At 41.9% G+C, this 24,130-nt stretch overlaps 1 protein-coding gene across 2 annotated transcripts in view; it reads right to left on the bottom strand.

Annotated features, from left to right (window-relative positions):
• Window positions 1-24,130, bottom strand: part of FBXL20 (F-box and leucine rich repeat protein 20) — a 136,853-nt gene that overhangs the window by 69,908 nt on the left and 42,815 nt on the right. For both annotated transcript variants that reach the window (XM_054457226.2, XM_054457227.2), the window contains exon 2: window positions 9,455-9,516. In XM_054457226.2, the coding sequence (XP_054313201.1) occupies window positions 9,455-9,516 (62 nt within the window). The remainder of the gene's footprint in view (window positions 1-9,454; window positions 9,517-24,130) is intronic.

Raw genomic sequence — 24,130 nt, forward strand, 5'->3', positions numbered from 1 at the left:
AATGGAACAATGAGCTTGACAATATTAAAACAGATGACAATTAGGCAGAAACAAACCAGGGAGAAAATAATATCCTACAGAGAGGCAGCATCTGATTTACAAAAGGAGTACATGTACAAAGTTTGTAAATTCTCCAAGAGAGATAAACGATGGCTAATTTGCCAGGCAAGCCTTTAAAAATAAAATCCTAAATTACAATACTATGTACTATGCAAAGAGCTTGGGCCTCAAATCTTGTAGCATACCTGAATCCAAGTCCTTTTCCTCTACCCACAAAAAGGACTCAACAATCTCTCTCATGGGACTACACGCATGTGCCACCACACCTGACTAATTTTTATTTTCGTTTTGTTTTGTTAAGACAGAGTCTCGCTCTGCGCCCAGGCTGGAGTACAGTGGCATGATTTTTTTTTACAGCCTCCACCTCCGGGGTTCAAGCGATTCTTCTGCCTCAGCCTCCCAAGTAGCTGGGATTACAGGTGTGTGCAATCATGCCTGGCTAATTTTTGTATTTTTAGTAGAGATGGGGTTTTACCATGTTAGTCAGGCTGGTCTCGAACTCCTGGCCTCAGATTTTCTGCCCGCCTCGGCCTCCCAAAGTGCTGGGATTACAGGTGGGAGCTATCACGCTCAGCCTAATTTTTGTATTTTTTTGTAGATAGGGGGTACTACTCTTTAAGTCGCAGCTCATTTGTCTAATTTCCAGGGAAGCATTTTCTGAACTCTCCATGCTAGGTTTAAAGCCCTACATGTGAGAGTGCTATAATGCCCTAGGCAAAACCTCTTTTCTAGCTTTATATTGATTATTTCCATGCCTGTTCTCTCTACTGCCCTGTGAGCTCCTTGAGGACAGAGATTGTTTATTTCTATCTCCAGCATAATGCCTGGAACACTGCAGGCACTCAACAAATGTTTGTACCCACATTAAAGTTTAAGGAAAGGTAATTTAATTATTTCTATACATCTAAGGTCCCTCATAAAGAACATCAGTAGTCATCCCACATAGAGAAACTCTCCTAAATGACTAAATCTGTTTGTCTCTTCATTAAATAAACAGCCCTGCACTGTAATGGTTTGAATATTTCTATTACCAGTTTTTGTATTTTATACTTTTATATTTAATCCATTTGGCCTGCTACAACAAAATACCTCAGACTGGGTAATTTATAAACAGCATAAACTCACTTTATGGTCTACGAGTAAAAAGTAGAACCAATAGTAACAATACATGCTTAACAATTTTATAGCATTTACTATGTGCCAAGCATTGTGTCCTCAATTAACAGCAAGTGTATGACAGAACCCAGGAAGTCATACTGCAGAGTCCATGTTCTTAATTATTAATGCTTTTCAAAGGAAGGAAAACACAGACTTGCATGCTTCCACACCTTCAACTCCTAGCATTTAAACCGAAGGAAAGGCTACAAGAAATCTAAAACATTGTGTGTGAGCTTCTCTGAAATGAATATGAGATTGCACACGTGCAGAAAAGAGTTAACAGAGCAGGCCTAAGAATGCTATCTTTAGAAATGCCTGCTTGCAAGGTTAGTCCCTGAATGGCACCTACCTAAGCCGCTGGATTTTGGAAGGGTTCCTACCATTCACTGATGAACTTCTCTAACGGGCAATATTTCACATGCGTCGTCACAACTTGTTGCTGGAGGAATTAAGTGCACCCTGTGTGATTCCACTGGGAAAGGACCCTCGGAAGCTTGCTTCTAGTTTCCTACACATTTTACCTGTGCACCTTTCCCCTTCGCTGATTTTTCTTTGTATCTTTTTTTTTTTTTTTTTTTTTAAGACAGAGTCTCGCTCTGTACCGAGGCTGGAGTGCAGCGGTGTGATCTCGGCTCATTGCAAGCTCCGCCTCCTGGGTTCACGCCATTCTCCTGCCTCAGCCTCCTGAGTAGCTGGGACTACAGGCGCCCGCCCACCAGGCCTGGCTAATTTTTTGTATTTTTAATAGAGACGGGGTTTCACCGTGTTAGCCAGGATGGTCTCGATCTCCTGACCTCATGATCTTCCCACCTTGGCCTCCCAAAGTGCTGGGATTCCAGGCATGAGCCACCGTGCCCGGCTGTATCCTTTCTTATAAAAAACCATAGTTGTGTGTATGACTACATGATGAGTCCTGTGAATCCTCCTGCACATCACCACACCTGTGGATAGAACTAGGGGACCCCAACACAGTATGAATTGCTGCCTTTTTCCTTTTTTCTTTTTTAAGAGATAGGGCCTAGCCATGTTACCCAGGCTGGTCTCTAACTCCTGGCCTGAAGCAATCCGCCTGCCTCAGCCTCCCAAGTAGCTCAGATTATAGGCATGAGTCACCACACCTGGCTCTCTACTATTTTAGAAGAAAAAAAATTCAGCTAATCCATGCTTTCCATTTCAGTTCATAAAGTTCACCTCTTACCCACTTACACAGATATATCACATCACAATTATGACCCAACACCAGAAGAGTTGAAAAAATGAGAAAAAAATTTCATATTCTTTTTTACCTCAATCCTTTAAAAAATTTTCATATTCTTATAGGTAATAACAGTCATTATTCTGAAACCGCATGTTATAACTAAAAGGGCATGGTGCAGACTCAAGCAGTCTTTATCATTTAATGTCATTTTTACAGTTATCAACGTCATCCTCAGACGGAATCTTTGAGGGCTGGGCACGGTGGCTCACGCCTGTAATCCCAGCACTTTGGGAGACTGAGGTGGGTGGATCCTGAGGTCACGAGATTGAGACCATCCTGGCTAACATGGTGAAACACCGTTGGAACAGGAATTAAAAGAAATTAAAGAATGTGTAAGCAAAAACTCAGTTGTATGTAAGAAAACCCAATACCCCCTGAGGAAGAGAAAGAGCTGGAGTCCTTTAAAATTAACTGCCTGTTTTTCCCTCTGTGGCTAGTGAGCCTTATCTCTCCACTTCCCAGGCATTGTGAAGACCCTGTTTCTCTAGCTGTGCAGCTGCAAGGTCACTAGACAGATAATCTCAAGTCGTAAAACATGTTGTTCCTTAAAAAGTAAGAAATGATGTAATGCATGTCTTAATTGAATAACTGTCTTTGTTTCTTGCTTCTGTAATATGCTTCCCCCTGCACAGATCTACCCCCACCCCACGAAATGCTTAAAAGGTAGCTTGACTTTTTGTTCGAGGCTCAGTCCTTTGGATGTTAATCTGACTGGGTTGATGCACCTAAACAATTAAATAATTCCTCCTCAACCCCTCGGTCTCTCTGATTCCTTAATTATCCTGCTGCAGTGTCTCTACTAAAAATGCAAAAAGTTAGCCAGGCATGGTGGCACGTGCTGTAGTCCCAGCTACTTGGGAGGCTGAGGCAGGGGAACAGTTTGAACCCAGGAGGCGGAGGTTGCAGTGAGCCGAGATCACGCCACTGCACTCCAGCCTGGGCAACAGAGTGAGACTCCGTCTCAAAAAAAAAAAAGAAGGAATCTTTGAGAAACAACTCACTTCACAGTAGCTCTTGGAAAACACAGTCTTTGTCTTAGAAACCTAGATGTTCCTTTTTCAAGTGGTACCGCTAAGTAAGTACACATGGTTTTGCTCTAAGAGGGAGTACTGTCAATATTGCCAACTGAATTTCACATTATGCAAACAGTGGATTCCAGCTTGTTAAACCATTAATCACAAACTTTGTTTCAATAGGGAAGGAAGCGAATCAGTATAAAAGGGGAAACAGGCTGGGTTCAGTGGCTCATGCCTGTAATCCTAATACTTCGTGAGGCTAAGGGGAGAGGATTGCTTGAGGCCAGAAGTACAAAACCAGCCTTGTCAAAGTGAGACCCCATCTCTACAAAAGTAAAAAACATGCGTGTAGCCCCAGCTACTCAGGAGCTGAGGAAGAGGATCAATCGTTTAGGCCCAGAAGTTTGGGACTGCCATTATCATCCCACCGTATTCCAGCCTAGGCAACAGAGTGAGAGCCTGTCAGAGAGGGGAGGGGAGGGGAGGGGAGGGGGACTAGAATAAAATAGAGGAACCAAGAACATTTGCTTAAATTATTGGTAACTTGGCTGTAAGCACTGCAAATACATGGAAATAATATGGTCCTAACAACACAATTGTTTTTGTAGGTTAATATATGTTTGATGAAATGACATAATATGTAACTTAAAATCTAAACAAACCAAATGTTGTATATTTGTTAAACTGCACTTTTAAAAACAGCTAATACACAGAAACTCAAAAGACACACACAAATTTAAAAGACACAGAAAAGCTGAGCAACAAAATAAGCAGTGAGGATAACACTATAATTCACAGACTAAAACAAATATCCATGAGTCTATACTACACGTAACTATAAATAGAACAGATGGGAAAGCTCTACCTTACAGCAGAATTAAAATTAATGAAAGTAGAAGGTCGGGGGCGGTGGCTCACACCTGTAATCCCAGCAGTTTGGGAGGCCAAGGTGGGTAAATCACGAGGTGAGGAGTTTGAGACAAGCCTGGCCAACATGGTGAAATCCCATCTCTACTAAAAATACAAAAATTAGCCCAGTGTGGTGGCGCACGCCTGTAATCCCAGCTACTCGGGAGGCTGAGGCAGGAGAATCACTTGAACCTGGGAGGCAGAGGTTGCAGTGAGCCGAGATTGCACCATTGCACTTCAGCCTGGGTGACAGTGTGAGACACCATCTCAAAAAGAAAAAAAAGAAAAAGAAAGAAAGAATTGGGCAGACAGAAACCACCATAGTAGCAAACTCCACAATGCTAACCTTCATATAACATCATGGATGTTAAAAATAATAAACAAAAAAAGTCACAATGTATAATGTAGTCTCAATGTAGCTCTAGCCACAATAAATTTATTCATTACAAAGAACATAATTCTACAGTGGATAAGCTAAAAGACACTACCTTAACTAAGTGACCAAAATTAATATCACCAGTAACAAGCATAATGGCATCATGTACCTCTTGTTGATAGATGGACAAGGATATACCAGCATTTCTACAGTATACTTGTCAAACTGCATGACTTGAATTTAATTATGAGAAAACAAGAGTAAACATCAGACAAAGCCAAATTGAGGATATTCTATTTTAAAACTGACCAATATTCTTTAAAATTATCAATGCTGGGTACAACAGCTCATGCCTGTAATTCCAGTACTTTGGGAGGCTGAGGTGGACAGATCACTCAACACTCAAGGTCAGGAGTTTGAGCCCAGCCTGGCCAACATGGTGAATTCCTGTCTCTACCAAAAAACACAAAAACTAGCCAAGTGTGGTGGTGCACACCTGTAGCCCCAGCTACTCAGGAGGACGAGGCAGGAGAATTGCTTGAACCTGGGAGGCGGAGGTTACAGTGAGCCGAGATCATGCCACTGCACTCCAACCTGGGAGATAGTGAGACCCTGTCTCAAAAAAAAAAAAAAAAAAGACCAGCCTAGGCAACACAGTGAGACCCCATCTGCCCCATCTGTATAAAAAAAATAAGAAAATTAGCCAGGCCATAGTTTAAGAGTAGCCTGGGTAACATAGCAATACCCCATCTCTACGAAAATTTAAAAATTAGGCAGGTGTGGTGGCATGTACCTGTAGTCCCAGCTACTTAAGAGGCTGAGATGTGAGGATCACTTCAGGCTGAGAGGTCAAGGCTGCAGTGAGCTGTGTTTGCACCACTGCAGTCCAGCTTGAGTGACAGCAGGAGACTTTTCTGTATTCAGCAGGAAATCCTGCTGCATTTCCTGCTTCCCTGTTGAAGCTGTGGACAAAATCCTGTTCTTAGAAGAGCAAGGAGGCATAACAATTTAATGTAACGTGTAATCCTGGACTGAATCCTGGGCCAAAAAAAGAATACTACCGTACAGTTGAAGAATTTGAATAAGGTTTGTAGATTAGTTCACAGAACTTTTTTTTTTTTTTTGAGTCTTGCTCTGTCACCAGGCTGGAGTGCAGTGGCACGTGATCTTGGCTCACTGCAACCTCCACCTGCAGGGTTCGATTCCCCTGTCTCAGACTCCCGAGTAGCTGGGACTACAGGCACGCACCACCACACCCGGCTAATTTTTTTTTTGTATTTTAGTAGAGACGGGGTTTCATCATATTGGCCAGGATGGTCTTGATCTCCTGACCTCGTGATCCGCCCATCTCAGCCTCCCAAAGTGCTGGGATTTCAGGCATGAGCCACCGTGACCAGCTTTCTTTTTTTTTTTTTTTTTTGAAATGCAGTCTCACTTTGTCACCCAGGCTGAAGCGCAATGGCGCTCACTGCAACCTCTGCCTCCCGGGGTTCAAGCGATTCTCCTGCTTCAGCCTCCCAAGTAGCTGGGATTACGAGTGCCCGCTGCCACCATGCCCAGCTAATTCCTGGGGTTTTTGTTTGAGATGGAGTCTCGCTCTGTTGTGAGGCTGGAGCACGGTGGCGCGATCTTGGCTCACTGCAACCTCTGCCTCCCGGGTTCAAGCGATTCTCCTGCCTCAGCCTCCCGAGTGGCTGGGATTACAGGCACGCGCCACCATGCCTGGCTAATTTTTTTATTTTTAGTAGAGACGGGGTTTCACCATGTTGGCCAGGCTGGTCTCAATCTCCTGACCTTGTGATCCGCCCACCTCGGCCTCCCAAAGTGCTAGGATCACAGGCGTGAGCCACCGCGCCCGACTAATTTCAGTATTTTTAGTAGAGACGAGGTCTCACCATGTTGGCCAGGCTGGTCTCCAACTCCTGGGCTCAAGTGATCCACCTGCCTTGGCCTCCCAAAGTGCTAGGATTATAGGCGTGAGCCACTGGGCCCATCCAACAGTTCTGTTTCAATGTTAATTTCCTGATTTTGATAACTGATATTATTGAGATGTAAGATGTTAATATTAATTGAGAAAGCTGGAGTATAAATTCTCTGTCCTATTTTTAGAACTTTTTAAGTATGACACTATTTCAAAATGAAAACTTAAAAATAAGAACATCTTAAAAAAAAAAGATACAGAAAAGCCAGTTTTTCTTATCTTCCTACTACCCAGTTATCCTTCCCACAGGCATCTACTGTTCCAGTCATAAAAACCACATATTTGAAAGTAATTTTGAACCATTACTTAAACTTTTAAAGCTATATTAAACTCAATGAATTTTTTAAAATTACAAATGCCCCAAAGTGAATTTATTAAAATTTGTGCTGACCAATTGTTTTCTATCTAGTATAATGTCAAAGATGCCTCTGTGCTATTTGGCTTTAATTGTTCAAAGTTTTGCTTTTTTTTTTTTTTTTTTTTTTTTTTTTTGTAACATGACAAGGTTTCATCATGGGGTTTAAACAAAATTTCAAAATTTCAAGCAACTACTTTACATACATAAACCAATGTTTTGTATACTTAAATACATTCATAAAGTATTAAGTGTTTTGCGGTGTCAAATATGTTTCCTTCCTTTCCAGGATATTAATTTCATTTGGCCTCCAATTTAAGAAGGACTTGTTTCCAACATTAAGTTCAGAATTGGTTGTTTGGAATTCAACCCAAACAAAATTTTCCCATAGAAATTATATAATAAATGGTAGTTAGATTCCCTGATTAGCTTAGAAAGGAACCAATTTAACCTATAATGTATATAAGAGTTATTCCAATATAACACATATAAATTCAAATCAAGCTCTCAATGATAAAAATGTTGCTATAGATAAAATATCTCCAGTGTCCCAACTTGAGAAAACAGTCACATATCTTCTTTCAGATGAGAGGCAGTGGGCATGCTGGAAAATCATTACATAACTCTACACTGTAGTCAATGTTGAAGACTGAAGAGTACAGGCCGAATTAAGGAGAGAAGGTTCATATGTGACTGTGTATATATATGGTACCTACAGGACTGTTTACATATGTTCATATACTCCTTCTCCCATATACTTCCTCACTCCATCACTATTAGGCTTGGACATGTGACTCGCTTCAGGCAATGGAATATAAGTAGAAATGTAAGCTGTATCAAAGATCACTTAGGTGACCTGGCTTGGTATCTTGTGCACCTGCCCTCAGCCTTGGAGAAAAAAACCACTGAGATTTATGACTTGTTTGTGATAGCCAAGTCTGGTTGATTTAGAAGTTTCTCCTCATCCAACTTCACTTGTAATGTCATCTGTATGGTAACGACACACCTTATAGCTCATCAACATGTACTAGAGTGAGGTCAGAAATGATGACAAAAGCGAGAAAGAGCACAAGTAGGCAATGCTGCAGTCTAAACAATTTCAGGAAATGTTATCTATAGTACCCTCATCTCTTGGATGGATTTATTTAATAGCCTTCCTATTGCTCCCCACTCCTATCCCGCAATTTGGTCTTTGCATGGTAGTCAGACTAATTATTTAAAAACAGAAACCAGTTTATATATTTATGTTATACCCCTGTCTGATCATGAGGGGTTCTGTAGGCCATGGTATGGAATTTTGAGTTTCATGGTAAAAACAAAAAACTCTAGAAGTAATAAAAAATAAAAATGTAGACCATACCACAGTAGGGCCAGTTTCCAGACTCAAGTAATTTTCCTAAATCTTAGTAAACCTTAAGTGAGCTACTGTAGGCCGGGTACAGTGGCTCAAGTCTGTAATCCCAGCACCCTGAGAGGTTGATGTGGGAGGACTGCTTGAGCCCAGTAGTTCAAGACTATTCTGGACAACACAGTGAGACCACCTCTCTCTACAGAAAATTGAAAAACAAACAAACAAAAAATAAACAAACTTGGGGCTGGGCACCGTGGCTCACGCCTGTAATCCCAGCACTTTGGGAGGCCGAGGTAGGCAGATCACAAGGTCAGGAGATCAAGACCATCCTGGCTAACATGGTGAAACCCCGTCTCTACTAAAAAATACAAAAAAATTAGCCAGGGGTGGTGGCGGGTGCCTGTAGTCCCAGCGACTCGGGAGGCTGAGGCAGGAGAATGGCGTGAACCCAGGAGGCAGAGCTTGCAGTGAGCTGAGATTGCGCCACTGCACTCCAGCCTGGGCGACAGAGAGAGACCCCATCTCAAAAAAACAAAAAAAATTAGCCAGACATGGTGACATGTGCCTGTAGTCCCAGCTACTCAGGAGGCTGAGGTGGGAGGATTGCTTGAGCCTGGGAGGTCGAGGCTGCAGTAAGCCGTGATTGCGCCACTGCACTCCAGCCTGGGCAACAGAGCGAGACCCTGTCTCAAAACCAAACAAACAAAAAACCTACATTACTGTATATACAAGAATAAAGAAAAAGGAAAATATGTACATAAAATCGTATCATAAGTACAAGTTGGAACGGAAAAAATTGGTACTAAATTTTGAAATATCTTGATTGACAACTAAAAAATGCAGAGTAAGACTGTTCAAAGCAATCAAATTTAAAAATTCAGATACAGATACTATACATATATGAAAATTAGCAAAAAGTTAAAAAATTTTAAACAGGCAAATATGACATACACACAAAAAAAACACTATAAAATTAGCATTCAGACTTACCGTAACAGGAGTTCTTTGGGAAGTTTTTTATTGATTACAGCTTCATCACTATTTGAGAACATCTGCAAAAACAAAATCATAGTGTCAAGTGTTACTTAACATTTTATTACAGAATGTTCAACTCAATAGTTTAGAGGCAATTCTCTCAGGAAAGAGGTAAAAAAAATATAGTGGGTATCATAAACCAAAGTCATAATTTTGGAAACTCTTTAAGAAGAAAAAGATCTTTGAGGCATTTAATTCATTCCCTGTCTCCAAAGAAAAAGAATAGCAGTCAGAAGGATACATTATGTGCCAGATACTGTTTCAGATGTTTTCACATATTAATGGTTTTAATCTTCATACCATCCCTATTATCTTCACTTTATAGATAGGAAGCTTAGTTACCAAAGGTCTACTTCTCAGAGGCCAGGCACAGCAACTCACACCTGTAATTCCAGCACTTTCAGAGGCTGAGGCAAGCGGATCGCTTGAGCTCAGGAGTTCAAGACCAGCCCAGTCTGGAGTGCAGTGGCATGATCTCAGCTCACTGCAACCTCCACTTCCCAGGTCCAAGCGATTCTCCTGCCTCAGTCTCCTTGGGTAGCTGAGGTTACAGGTGCATGCCACCATGCCCGGCTAATTTTTGTTTGTTTTTGAGACCGAGTCTCACTCTGTCACCCAGGCTGGAGTGCAGTGGTGCGATCTCGGCTCACCGCAACCTCTGCCGCCCAGGTTCAAGCAATTCTCCTGCCTCAGCCTCCCGAGTAGCTGGGATTACAGGTCCCTGCCACGGTGCCCAGCTAATTTTTGTACTTTTAGTAGGGATGGAGTTTCACCAACTTGGTCAGGCTGGTCTTGAACTCCCGACCTCATGATCCACCCGCCTTGGCCTCCCAAAGTGCTGGGATTGCAGGCATGAGCCACCATACCTGGCCAACATGGCAAAACTCTGTCTCTACCAAAAAACAAAAAATTAACCAGGCGTGGTGGTGTGTGTCTGTGGTCCTAGCTACGCGGGAGGCTGAGGTGGGAGGATTACCTGAGTCAGGGAAGTGGAGGTTGCAGTGAGCTGAGATGACACCACTGCACTGCAGCCTCAGCGAGAGAGTGAGAACCCCTCTCCAAAAAAAAAAAAAAGTTTACTGCTCAGCTCACATCACTATGGAGTGACTATTTTAATATGCCATTAAGAGAAGATGACTCCCCAAACTTGGCTCACATTTACTTGTTCAAGGAGATGTTTGGAAATCTGGAATAGAAAATATTCACTTTTGGCCGGGCACAGTGGCTCACACTTGTAATCCCAGCACTTTGGCAGGCTGAGGTGGGTGGATCACCTGAGGTGAGGAGTTCGAGACCAGCCTGGCCAACATGGCGAAACCCCGTCTCTACTAAAAATACAAAAAATGTACCCAGGTGTGGTGGCACATGCCTGTAGTACCAGCTACTCAGAAGACTGAGGCATGAGAATCACTTGAACCCCAGGCTGCAGAGCTTGCAGTGAGCCGAGATGGCGCCCCTACACCCCAGCCTGGGCGACACAGCAATACTCTATCTCAATAAAAATAAAAATTGAAAAAGGAAAATATCCTCTTTCATGTTTATATATTGTGCAGAAAACCAACAGTGCTTTATAACTGCCACCATAGCATTCTTGATGCACTCAAGTGATCATTTAACAAATTAATCAAATTACTCACAACGGATATTTTTAACGAGAGCCACCATTTTTACCACAAAGGAGATCATGACTATAAGCTTGTCTAGTAAGCTATGTAAAAAATCAAATACCATACACAATCAAAAGCCCAGTAAAAATGGCACATACACATGTGACCGAAGCTGAGAGAAATATGTTCCGTCGCTGCTATTAAGTATTGCAGAAATTCCTCTTAAGGTCATGCAATAAACATTACCGAATACCCTATCAGGCACTTTATTCTAGACAATGGGATAAAAAGAAAAGACACTATCTCTATCCTTAAGGAGCTCTTGCACTACAATGAAGAAAACAGAAGAAAGCAAATAATTTACTAATTACTAGAGACAGATGACAAGAGATGTAAGAGAGAACAAAGAACGGCACAACTAATTCTACCTGGAGGTGTATCTAAATTCAGCTTAAAAGAAGGCCAAAAATTAGCTGGGAAAAAAGATAACAATATCTACAAAATAATGGAGTCATACATGAAGATCCTGGTATCTCATAGAGATTCAAAGTAGAGGTAATGAAGAGAAAGCAGAAATGGTAGAGAAGTCACAGATAAAATGCACTGCCCCTCAATTTCATTTAAAGAATAATTTTAATAATTTTTTTTTGACAGAGTTTCGCTCTATTGCCCAAGCTGGAGTGCAGTAGCGCCATCTCAGCTCACTGCAACCTCCACCTCCCGGGTTCAAGCGATTCTCCTGCCTCAGCCTCCTGAGTAGCTGGGATTACGGGCTCCTGTCACCACACTTGGCTGATTTTTGTATTTTTAGTAGAGACAGGGTTTCACCATGTTGGCCAGGCTGGTCTCAAACTCCTGAGCTCAACAGATCCTCCCAACTCAGTGTCCCAAAGTGCTAGGATTACAGGTGTGAGCTACCACGACTGGCCTAAATATTTTCTAATGATTACAATAACCTACGTTCCAGATAAATGGAAAGCCCTGTGAGGGCAGGGAGCATGCCTGTTATGTCTGCCATAATTTTAGGGTTGTGCACAGAGCCTGCTACATGGTAGGAAATCAATAAATCTACCTCTGGGCAACATGGCGAAATCCTGTCTGTACAAAAACACAAAAATTAACCAGGCATTGGCTGGGAGTGGTAGCTCATGCCTGTAAGCCCAGCCCTTTGGGAGGCCAAGGTGGGAGGATGGCTTGAGCTCAGGAGTTCAATACCAGCTTGGGCAATATAGTGAGATCTCATCTTGAAAAAAGATGTAAAAAGATTTATAAATAATAAATAAATCAGATGTGATGGTGTACACCTGTAGTCCCAGTTATTTGGTGGGGGGGTGCTGAAGTGGGAGGAACACTTGTGCCGAGGAAGTCAAGGATGCAGTGGAGCATGTTCACACCACTGCACTCCAGTCTGGGCGACAGAGTGAGATCCTGTCTCAAAAACAAAAAATAATAATAATAATGAATGGTTTATTAAATGGATGGTGGGGCTACACCATGAAGGAAACCTGTATACAGTTTAGAAATGTGAAACACCACCATAGGGAAGAGAATCCTAAAGACACCGAACTCTGGACTAGTAGGAAGGAAATAAAGTTAGGAATTCATTAAAATTATGGTCCAAGTAAAAGATGACGCAGGTCTCTGTAAGATTAACAGGGACAGTGAAATGAAAAGAAACTGGAACAAAGATTGTTAAAAAAGCAACAATACTTAGTAACAAAAAGTTGAATCATTTAGCAGGTTTCAGTGTTACAAACAGACTACTAGAAATGCTAATGACTGACAATTACTTTTTTTTTAAATTATACTTTAAGTTCTAGGGTACATGTGCACAACATGCAGGTTACATATGTATACATGTGCCATGTTGGTGTGCTGTACCCGTTAACTCGTCATTTACATTAGGTATATCTCCTAATGCTATCTCTCCCCGCTCCCCACACCCCACAACAGGTCCCAGTGTGTGATGTTCCCCACCCTATGTCCAAGTGTTCTCATTGTTCAATTCCCATCTATGAGTGAGAACATGTGGTGTTTGGTTTTCTGTCCTTGCGAGTTTGCTCAGAATGATGGTTTCCAGCTTCATCCACGTCCCTACAAAGGACATGAACTCATCCTTTTTTATGGCTGCATAGTATTACATGGTGTATATGTGCCACATTTTCTTAATCCAGTCTATCATTGATGGACATGTGGGTTGGTTCCAAGTCCTTGCTATTGTGAATAGTGCTGCAATAAACATACATGTGCATATGTCTTATAGCAGCATGATTTATAATCCTTTGGGTATATACCCAGTAATGGGATCGCTGGGTCAAATGGTTATTTCTAGTTCTACATCTTTGAGCAATCGCCACACTGTCTTCCACAATGGGTGAACTAGTTTACAGTCCCACCAACAGTGTAAAAGTGTTTCTATTTCTCCACATCCTCTCCAGCACCTGTTGTTTCCTGACTTTTTAATGATCGCCATTCTAACTGGTGTGAGATGGTATCTCATTATGGTTTTGATTTGCATTTCTCTGATGGCCAGTGATGATGAGCATTTTTTCATGTGTCTATTGGTTGCATAAATGTCTTCTTTTGAGAAATGTCTGTTCATATCCTTTGCCCACTTTTTGATGGAGTTGTTTGATTTTTTCTTGTAAATTTGTTTAAGGTCTTTATAGATTCTGGATATTAGCCCTTTGTCAGATGGGAAGATTGTAAAAATTTTCTCCCATTCTGTAGGTTGCCTGTTTACTCTGATGGCAGTTTCTTTTGCCGTGCAGAAGCTCTTTAGTTAATTAGATCCCATTGGTCAATTTTGGCTTTTGTTGCCATTGCTTTTGGTGTTTTAGTCATGAAGTCCTTGCCCATCCCTATGTCCTGAATGGTACTGCCTAGGTTTTCTTCTAGGGTTTTTATGGTTTTAGGTCTAACATTTAAGTCTTTAATCCATCTTGAATTAATTTTTGTATAAGGTGTAAGGAAGGGATCCAGTTTCAGCTTTCTATATATGGCTAGCCAGTTTTCCAAGCCCCATCTATTAAATAGGGAATCCTTTCCCTATTTCTTGATTTTGTCAGGTTTGACAATTACATGTTTTAGTAAAAAAAAAAAAAAATCCAATCCCTCCTCAGAAGGCAGTCTTTCAAAACTAAACCATTACATTTCTCTCTAAACAAGGTTGGGTTCGTCTTTTTTTTTTTTTTTTTTTGGTAGAGAGTCTCGCAGGGCACATGTTCTCAGGATCTCCTGAGAGCTGTGTCACACACATACAAAAGATGACGTCTCGGCTGAGCGCGGTGGCTCACGCCTGTAATCCCAGCACTTTGGGAGTCCAAGGTGGGTGGATCACGAGGTCAAGAGATGGAGACCATCCTTGGCCAACATGGTGAAACCCAGTCTCTACTAAAAATACAAAAATTAGCTGGGCATGATGACACACACCTGTAGTCCCAGCTACTCGGGAGGCTGAGGAAGGAGAATCCCTTGAACCTGGGAGCGGAGTTTGCAGTGGGCCGAGATCATGCTACTGCAGTCCAGCACTGGCGAAAGAACGAGACTCCATCTCAAAAAAAAAAAAAAAAAAAAAAGATGGACTCTCAGCATGTTGACCAAGCTGGTCTGAAACTCCAGGCCCCAAGCAATCTTCCTGCCTCAGCCTTCCAAAGTGTTGGGATTACATTTGTGAGCCACTGTGCCCAGTCAGGTTCTTCTAATGTTCTTAAATAACATGGTTTCGAAGATACTATGTCACTATGGTCATTATTCTCCGGATGCACTCATAGGCAGTAACTCACAAAGTTGTAATGTGTTTACATGTTCTTACTTTTGAGACAAGGTCTCACTCTGTTGCCCAGGTTGGAGTACAGTGGTCCTATCATAGATCACTGCAGCCTTGACCTCCGGACTCAAACAATGCTCCCCCTTCGGCCTCCTGAGTAGCTAGGACTACAGAAATGTGCTACCACACCTGACTAATTTTTGTATCTATTGTAGAGATGGGGGTCTCACTATGTTGCCCAAGCTAGTCTTGAATGCCTGAGCTCAACAGATCCTCCTGCCTCAGCCTCTCAAATTGCTGGGATTAGGCCGGGCACGGCAGTTCATGCCTGTAATCCCAGCACTTTGGGAGGCTGAGGCGGGCAGATCACTTGAGGTCATAAGTTTGAAACCATCCTAGCCAACATGATGAAACCCCATCTCTACTAAAAATACACAAATTAGCCAGGCACGGTGGCAGGCACCTGTAATTCCAGCTACTTGGGAGGCTGAAGCAGGAGAATCATTTGAACCCGGGAGACAGAGGTTGCAGTGAGTTGAGATCATGCCACTGCACTCCAGCCTGGGGAACAGAGTGGGACTCCGTCTCAAAATAAATAAGCAAATAAATAAAAATCGGGCCACTGTACTCCAGCCTGGGCAACAGAGCAAGATTCCACCTCAAAAAAAAAAAAAGAAAAAAGGCTAGGATGACAGGCGTTAAGTCACCATGCCTGGCCAGAATTTTCCATAGTGGTGTCATGTCAGCACTCAAAATCTTTCAGATTTTGGGCTGAGCAAGGTGACTCATGCCTGTAATCCCAGCACCTTGGGAGGTTGAGGTAGGAGGATAGCTTGAGCCCAAGAGGTCAAGGATGCAGCAAGCAGTGTTTGTACCACTGTACTCCAGCCTGGACAAAACAGTGAGACCCCACCTCTGGAAAAAAAAAATAAGAAAATTCCATACCTAACCTCTTGTGATAAGTCACAGTCAAGATGCAGTCAAGGCCAGGCGTAGTGGCTCACGCCTGTAATCCCAGCACTTTGGGAGGCTGAGGGAGGCAGATCATGAGGTCAGGAGATCGAGACCATCCTAGCTAACACGGTGAAACCCTGTCTCTACTAAAAATACAAAAAATTAGCCAGGCATGGTGGCTGGCGCTTGTAGTCCCAGCTACTCAGGAGGCTGAGGCAGGAGAATGGCATGAACCTGGGAGGCGGAGCTTGCAGTGAGCAGAGATCACGCCACTGCACTCCAGCCTGGGCTACAGAGCGAGACTCCGTCTCAAAAAAAAAAAAAGATGCAGTCAAAACTGTTTCATGCCCAAAAAATTATTTAAAATATTCTATGAAACACTCAATCTACTAGGACTATGTCCAACCCAAATCCACAAAAAGTAAAACTTAATCATTTTAATTTTAGAAAACAAAGTATTAAATGCCACATCTCACCTAATAAGGCACTATGTTCACTTCAATATACATAATAATGGAAAATAACAAAAAAACACATTATATGTTGTTCACATGACTTCTACAATTTCACATATAAAACAAAGAAGCACCAGGCATGGTAGCTCATGCCTGTAACTTTGGGAGGCCAAGGCGGGCGGATCACCTGAGGCTGGGAGATCGAGACCAGCTGACCAACATGGAGAAACCCCATCTCTACTAAAAACACAAAATTAGCCAGGCATGGTGGTGCATGCCTATAATCCCAGCTACCTGGGAGGCAGAGGCAGGAGAATCGCTTGAACCTGGGAGGCAGAGGTTGCAGTGAGCTGAGATTGCGCCATGGCACTCCAGCCTGGGTGACAGAGCTAGACTCCTTCTGGAAAACAAAAACAAAAACAAAAAAAGCAGCAAAAAAAAAAAAAAAATCATAGCAGCTAATTTCCTCCCTTGCTTTGGACTATATAAACTGAGAATGCTGCTGCCTCTGTAGGAGCATTAAAGTGAAGGGAAAAAGAAACAGCACTCTGGAACCATTTGGGAAATGCCACTATGTGTAAGACATCTGTCCAGATTTATATTTCCCTCCCTTTTCTTCTGCACATAAGTCTCCTAACTCCAGGTTTGTAAGAAAGAACCAGATTAGTGGTTAAGAAAGGATGGTCCCCTGAGCATGAGTATCAGCATCAACCCGGAACTTACAGGAATTGAAAATTCTCAGGATTTTCCTTAGACCTGTAGAATCAAAGACTGGGGTTAGGTAGGCAGGAGAGACAATGGTGGGGCAATCTCTATTTTAACAAGACCTCTATGTGATACTGATGTACCCTAAAGTTTAAGAACCAATAGGTCAGATGAAGTAGATTCAGGATCTCAGGAAAAAATAACACATAACCAGAATATTATCACTTGAAGTGACACAGCAATAGACATTAGAAAATAATCCTAAAGCCAAGCATAGTGGCTCACACCTGTAATCCCAGCACTTTGGGAGGCCGAGGTCAGTGGATCACCTGAGGTCAGGAGTTCGAGATCAGCCTGGCTAACATGGTGAAACCCCTTCTCTACTAAAAATACAAAAAATTAGCAGGGTGTGGTGGTGTGCACCTGTAATCCCAGCTACTCGGGAAGCTGAGGCAGGAGAATTGCTCAAACCCGGGAGGGGGAGGTTGCAGTGAGCTGAGATCACGCCATTGCACTCCAGCTTAGGAAACAAGAGAGAAACTCTGTCTCACCAAAAAAAAAAAAAAAAAAAGAATCCTAAAAGTAGACACAATAACACCAGATGTTTTCTAGGAAACCCAAATGGTTTCTGCTCCTGTTCATGCTATTGTTTATAAAACCAATATTTCATAAAAGCAATAGAATATGTGTTTTAGATATTTTACTATTTTATATTTCAGTTGAATCCAAACTCTAGGTTTCTCATTCAAAAATATAAAAGGAGTCAAAAAAATTTAGATCAAGGCTATAACAAATTACAACAGTCTTGTGAAGGATTTTCAATATAACAGTTGCAGAGGAAATAACTATTCAAATGTTTAACATTCTTAGGTAATCTGGTTTTATATTAACACAGGCCGTATCATGATATATTTCTGTAATCTATAAACAATTACAAGGAAATAATCAGCAGAAAAACATGGGAGCAACTAGATTCTTCTCTTCTTATTGTTTCAAAGGACAATATCACCTAAACATGCAAGCAGACACTGCAATAGCCATGACTTCTAGGGGTAGAATGTTCTTAAATATATTGGTTTTTAAAAAGCTAAGCAACTTGGTTTACATACAATAATATACTGTTGGTTTGTATAAAATTATAATTGTTTTTCTATAACTTACATAGCTGAGAAAACAACTTTGAAGCCCCTTGTACCAATTTAGAATTATATCATCTAATAGAGTTCGTGAATATTAAGCAGCTTGTGTGTGTGTGCGTGCGCGTGCATGCTATTACTTTTGCCTTTTCTATCAGTTTCTAAATCTCAGTTTGACACATTTGAGGGATCTGTTTACTAACATAATACATTTATTTAAATGCTTAGTAAATAAACAGGACCCAAGAAACCACTTCAGGAGGCTCTAAAACCAGAGGTTGGGTGGAAAAGGGCCGACAGGTTGAACAAAGAAAACTAGGAAAGAGCCAGGCACAGTGGTGTGTGCCGGTAGTCCCAGCTACTTGGTAGGCTGAAGGGGAGTATTGCTTGATCCCAGGAGTTCAAGTCTGGCCTGGGCAAGATCGTGAGACCCCATGTCTGAAAAAATTAAGACATTAAAAAAAAATAGGAAAGAAATGGCCATGCACAGTGGCTCACAACTGTAATCCCAGCACTTTCGGAGGCTGAGGCAGGCAGATCACTTGAGCTCAGGAGTTGACCAGACTGGCCAACATGGTGAAACCCCGTCTCTACTAAAAAATACAAAAATCAGCCGGGTGTAGTAGCATGTACCTGTAGTCCCAACTACTTGGGAGGCTGAGGCATGAGAATCGCTTAAACCCAGGAGGCGGAGGTTGCAGTGAGCCGAGATCAGGCTACTGCACTCCAGCCTGGGCAACAGAGTGAAACTCTGTCTGGGAAAAAAAAAAAAAAAGAAAAAAAAGGAAAGAAAGAAATACTTGTTCAACAGTGACCCCTACTGCTTAAATTAAATCTACCAACTACTAAACAGGAAATTAAAAGATCTGACCTATATTATTTAAGCTTTATAGATTATATACAGAATTCCCAATTCTTGGCTAGCACCTGGCTGTGTGGAAAGAAGACTATTTCTCTTGCAGCTAGGCAGGATTCAGTAACTAAGTCTTGACCAGTAGGTTGTAAGAAAAAGTGCTACGTACAATTTTCAGGAGAGTACTTAAAGAGAGAGGGTATGTCCTTTTTCTTTATCCCTTTCTCAATTCTGCTGCTTAGAATAGGATTAGGATGCCTGGAACTCCATCTTGTATCATGAAGTTGAAGGCCACCATTTTAAAGACAAGCAGAAAACTAGAAAAGGTCTGCAGATGATTGCAGGGATACCATGCCAGTAAAAACTGTCTACATCTGGACTTTACGAGAGAAAATAAACGTAAATATTTAAGCCACTGTTAATTTGGGTCTCTGACATATGTAGCTAAACTTAGTAATACATAAGCAGCTAAACCTACTAAAACATATGCAGCTAAACTTACTAAACTTACTAAGTCCCCTCTTATCAGTGGTTTTCCTTTCTACGGTCCATGGTCAGCCAGTCTGAAAACAGGTTAGTAAAAGACATTCACACAACTTTATTACAGTATACTGTTATAATTGTTCTATTTTATTAGTTATTTTTGTTAATCTCTTTCTGTGCCTAATTTATAAATCATACCTTATCATAGGTATATAAGTATAGAAAAAATCATAGTATATATAGGGCTCTATACTATATGCAATTTTAGGCTTCCACCAGGGGTCATGGAACATATTCCCCATGGATAAGGGAGACTACTACACCTTATTTATTTTTTATTTTTTTGAGACAGAGTCTCACTCTGTCACCAGGCTGGAGTGCAGTGGCACAATCTTGGCTCACTGCAACCTCCACCTCCCAGGTTCAAGCGATTCTCCTGCCTCAGCCTCCCAAGTAGCTGGGATTACAGACTCGCGCCACCACACCCAGCTAATTTTTGTATTTTTAGTAGAGATGGGGTTTCATCATATTGGCCAGGATGGTCTCGACCTCTTGACCTTGTCATGATCCACCCACCTTGGCCTCCCAAAGTGCTGGGGTTACAGGAGTGAGCCACCGCGTCCAGCCTATTTTTATCTTAAAAATGTTTCGTTTTTCAAGATGAAGAGTTCTGAAGAATGCTTGTATAACACTGTGAATGTACTTAACACTACTGAACTGTGTAATGTACATTTAAAAACAGTTAAGATGGTAAATATTATGTTACATGTATTTTACCACAGAAATTTTAAAGGTACAAGTATTTTCACATTCTGGCATCTGTGAAATCAGGATTCATCTCACAATTAAAAATCAAAAGCATCTGTGTATAAAATAAAGTTGCAGTTTATAATTCATGGCATCTTTTCTTTAATGATATATAGTGAAGTCTACCAACGGGGAAAACAAATAAGATAGTATCCCTGAGGACCATTATTTCTCCTCAAACAAGCTCTTGCTTTTTTGTTCATGCTATTTTCTTTAGAGTACCTGTGCAATGAAACCTGCCTACTCTGTCAATACAAAGAGATTAATGACCATCGCACTTACTACCCATTCCATGATGTCTTTCTCAATCTCGTTAACTGGATGTGACTGTTCCTTCTCCTATGAAACCTCAAAGCATCCCAAAGCTCAGAATACCAGTCCTACATTGGTGTTACCAGACTATAAGCTCTGAGAGGAAAGGGACCTTGTCTGTTTTGTCACCACAGTATAGTCAGCAACCCACAGCTAAACTAGTGCCTAGGAATCACTGAATCAATTAATGTTATTTATACGTTAGGAATCTGGAAGTACTCTAATCCCTCTCCTCTTTTTGACTGTAAAAAGCAGCCTTTCGTGGCTTTTTCACTATGTATCTCTATAGCAGACTGCCTTGCAAAAAAAATGCAATAAAAATATTTAATAAATTGAATGTTACCCATTTAGCAAATAAGATATGAACGATATCAGCACAGCAATAGACAGACTGAATTATACTGCAACAAACAAAACAATTAAAATAGTTGAAAAAACAAAAGTTTGGAAATCCAGGTTATAGCCCATTTATTTAAAGGGATGTTCACCACGTAAAATTTCTTGGTTTGTTTGTTTGTTTTTGAGACAGAGTTTTGCTCTTGTTGTCCAGGCTATAGCCCATTTATTTAAAGGGATGTTCACCACGTAAAATTTCTTGGTTTGTTTGTTTTTGAGACAGAGTTTTGCTCTTGTTGTCCAGGCTAGAGTGCAATGGCACAATCTCAGCTCACTAGAACCTCTGCCTCCCTGCTTCAAGTGATTCTCGCCTCAGCCTCACTGCAGAGGTTGCAGTGAGCTGAGATTGTGCCATTGCACTCTAGCCTGGGGGACAAAAGCGAGACTTCGTCTCAAAAAAAAAAAAAAAACTCCTTTGCCTAATCCAATTTCATAAAAATTTTCTCCTATGTTTTAAAAGTTTTGGCTGGGAGGGGTGGCTCACACCTGTAATCTCAGCACTTTGGGAGGCCAAGGTGGGTGGATCATGAGGTCAGGAGTTCGAGACCAGCCTGGCCAACATGGTGAAACCCTGTCTCTACTAAAAATACAAAAAGTAGCCAGGCGTGGTGGTATCCGCCTGTAATCCCTTGCTCCTTGGGAGGCTGAGGCAGGAAAATCACTTGAACCCAGGAGGCGGAGGTTGCGGTGAGCTGAGATCGTGCCACTGCACTCCAGCCTAGGCGACAGAGTGAGACTCCATCTCAAAAAAAAAAAAAAATTTATAGTTTTAGCTTATATACTTAAGTCTAAGATCCATTTTGAGTTAATTATTGTATGTGGTATGAGGTGAGAGCACAACTCCATCTGTCTGCATGCAGATATACAATTGTTTCACCACCATTTGTTTTGTTTTGAGACAGGGTTTCACTCTGTCACTGAGGCTGAAGTACAGTGGCACAATCATGGCTCACTGAAGCCTCAAGTTCTTGGGCTCAAGTGATCATCCCATCCCAGCCCCCCAAGTGGCTGGGACTACAGGTACATATCACCACGCTCAGCTATTTTTTCTATATTTTATAGAGACAGGATTTTGCCATGTTGCCTAGGATAGTCTTGAACTCCTGGACTCAAGCAATCTGTCTGCCTTGGCCTCCCAGGCAGCTAGGATTATAGGCATGAGCCCCTGCGCTCAGCCTACATCTGTGTTTGTTTTGAGACAGGGTATCACTCTGTCACCCAGGGTGGAGTGCAGTGGTGCAATCACCTCTTAATGCAGCCTTGACCTCCCAGGCTCAAGCAATTCTCCCACCTCAGCCTCCTGAGAAGCTGGAACTACAGGTGCATGCCACCACACCTGGCTAATTTTTTTTTTTAATTTTGTAGTAGAGACAAGGTCTCACTATGTTGCCCAGGCTAGTCTTAAACTCCTAAACTCAAGAGCTCCTCCCACCTTGACCTCCCAAAGTGCTGGGATTACAGGCATGAGCTATTGTACCCAGCCCCATTTGAAATAGTCTTTAAAGCAGATGGGGCTGGGTGCAATGGTTCATGCCTGTAATCCCAGCACTTTGGGAGGCCAAGGCAGGTGGATCACCGAGGTTGAGAGTTCGAGACCAGCCTGACCAACATGGAGAAACCCTGTCTCTACTAAAAATACAAAATTAGACGGGCGTGGTGCTGCATGTCTGTAATCCCAGCTACTTGGGAGGCTGAGGCAGGAGAATCACTTGAACCCGGGAGGAGGAGGTTGAAGTGGGCCGAGTTCGTGCCACACTGCACTCCAGCCTAGGCAATAAGAGCGAAACTCTGTCTCAAAAAAAAAAAAAGACTATTTTTTGCCCAGTTGAATTGCTTTAGTACCTTAATCAAATATCACTTGACCATAAACGCTGGCATTATTTCTAGACTCTCAATACTGTTCCATTAATCTATACATATATCTTTATGTCAACAATTCACTGTCACTGTTAGGCATGCCTCTCATTCTATATGTTTTCTCTGTCTCATATCTTTTGTTCTTCTGTTCCTTTTATATTGCCTTCTGGTATCTTAAACAGTTTTATAATTACCATCTTATGCGAAACCCCCTTTATTTCTTGAGACAGCGTCTTACTACGTCACCCAGGCTAGAGTGCGGTGGCACAAACATAGCTCACTGCAACCTCCAACTTCTGGAGCTCAAGTGAAGCTGCCTCAGCCTCCCAACGTGTTGCGATTACAGGTGTGAGTCACCATGCCCAGCCGGCAAATGCCTTTAATTCAGTTAAGATAATAAAAGAAACATTTACTTATTGTCATTCATATTTACCTCTGAAATTAACTTCTGCTCTTCTTTTTCTTCAAGTTACCATCTGGTACCATATCGTTTCACTTCAGCTTGAAGGACTTCCTTTAGTAAGGCAAGCCTGCTAACAAATTCTCTCAGTATTTGCTTATCTGGAAACGTTTTTATTTTGCCTCAACTTTTGAACAAAGTATTAGTTCAGGTTTTCCAGAGAAACAGAAACAATTACATATATATAAACTCTTCTCATATATATGCATATATATATATATATATATATATATGAAGAGATTTATTATAAGAGCTGGCTCACAGAAATCTTATAGTGTAAGCCAGTCAGAGTCCAAAGGCCTAACTAAGAACCAGAGGTGGAGGTGAGGCAGTATTACCAGCGTCCAAAGGCCAGAACAGGAGCTCTGATGTCCAAGGAAAACAGAAAATGAACGTCTCAGCTCAAGGAGAGGCAGTATTCTCCCTTCCTCCACCTTTTTGTTTTATTCAGGCCCTCAGCTGATTGGATGATGCTGGCCCACACTGGTGAGGGCGGATCTTTCTTTACTCAGTCTACTGATTTAAATACTAACCTCTTCCACAAACACCCTCACAGACACACCCAGAAATAATGTTTTACTAGCTATCCGGGCATCCCTTAGCCTTCTCAAGATGGCATATAAGGCCAGGAGCAGTGGCTCATGCCTGTAATCCTAGCACTTTGGGAGGCTGAGGTGGGTGGATCACTTGAAGTTAGGAGTTTGAGACCAGCCTGGCCAACGTGGCGAAACCCTGTCTCTTCTAAAAATACAAAGATTATCCGGGCGTGGTGGCGTACGCCTGTAATCCCAGCTACTCGGAGGCTAAGGCAGGAGAATCACTAGAACCCTGGAGGTG

This window comes from Pongo pygmaeus, chromosome 19 (assembly GCF_028885625.2).
Source record: "Pongo pygmaeus isolate AG05252 chromosome 19, NHGRI_mPonPyg2-v2.0_pri, whole genome shotgun sequence".
Classification (NCBI taxonomy): domain Eukaryota; kingdom Metazoa; phylum Chordata; class Mammalia; order Primates; family Hominidae; genus Pongo; species Pongo pygmaeus.